Source organism: Rhinopithecus bieti, unplaced genomic scaffold (assembly GCF_001698545.2).
Source record: "Rhinopithecus bieti isolate Rb0 unplaced genomic scaffold, ASM169854v2 scaffold_15730, whole genome shotgun sequence".
NCBI classification, from domain to species: domain Eukaryota; kingdom Metazoa; phylum Chordata; class Mammalia; order Primates; family Cercopithecidae; genus Rhinopithecus; species Rhinopithecus bieti.
In genome coordinates, this window is record NW_016848260.1 from 1 (window position 1) to 1,014 (window position 1,014).

At 59.9% G+C, this 1,014-nt stretch overlaps 1 protein-coding gene across 1 annotated transcript; it reads right to left on the bottom strand.

Moving 5' to 3' along the window:
* Positions 1-37: 37 nt before the first annotated feature.
* Positions 38-1,006, bottom strand: LOC108525185 (putative transcription factor SPT20 homolog-like 2; the record flags this gene model as incomplete). The annotated part of the gene is made up of 1 exon (XM_017866243.1): positions 38-1,006. A coding segment is annotated over one exon (969 nt), but the record flags the coding sequence as incomplete, so codon positions are not given.
* Positions 1,007-1,014: the final 8 nt, after the last annotated feature.

The window sequence follows — 1,014 nt, forward strand, 5'->3', positions numbered from 1 at the left end:
CGTGTGCTTTTAGAAGAGAGACAAACTACCACAAGCCTCAGGGCGCTGGAGGGGTTGGCTTGCCTCCCTTCGTCTGAACTACGGACTGGCTCGCTGCTTGCCCACCTGGATGTGGCTGCACTATCTGAACAATGCTTGTTACCAAAAACACTGGCTGCTGTAGGACTCTCAACTGCTGCGTCTGGAGCTGGATTGGCTGTCGCTGTGGCTGTGGTTGTGGCTGCAGCGGCTGTGGCTGCCTCAAGACAGAGGGGAGCTGGATACCCTGCTGAGGAACCTGGGCAGAGCCAAGTAGACCCAACACAGCTGCCTGGGGCTGGGGCTGTAGACCACTACCTGCTCCAGTGGGGTTCACGTTAAGAAGTTGCTGAGCAGGGAAGGCCTGCCCTTGAGTGCTCAAACCCAGTGCGGAACCCTGTGGCCCTGGCTGAGGACGGTGAGCAGCTGTGGGCTGCTGGAGCTGCTGCAGGGAAACCAGCTGATGGAACTGCTGCTGCGGGCCGGTCAGAACCATGGATCCCTGTGGAACCTGGAGGAGTGTCAGGGGCCTGAGACCTTCAGGAGTATTTAGGAAAAACTGAAGGGGTGCTTGAGAAGATGCCTGTGCTGCACTGGGCCTTGCATCTAGTAGTGGACCTCCTGAGGACTGAAGGCCACTGCCACTGATTCCCGCAGGAGCCAGGCCACCCAAGCCAGAGGCCTGCACAAGGTTGAAACTGCTACCCAAAGCCTGGGCTCTGCGGACTGGGCCCTCCACGTTGATGGCCTTCAGGCCAGTGGAGCCTGTCCTGACCTGAATGGCTGGGGCTATTTTTACGAATCTGGTTGGGGGCCGGGCAGCAGGACGGGGCCTGCTAGCTTGAATGAGACGCACAGAGGGCTTCTGAGAATGACTTGGTGCTGCTGCCGCTGCAGAAGCAGCAGCGGCAGCGGCAGGAGGAGGAGGAAGAGGAGGAGGAGGAGGAGGAGCAGGAGGAGCAGGAGTAGCAGCAGCAGCAGCAGCTGCTGCAGCCA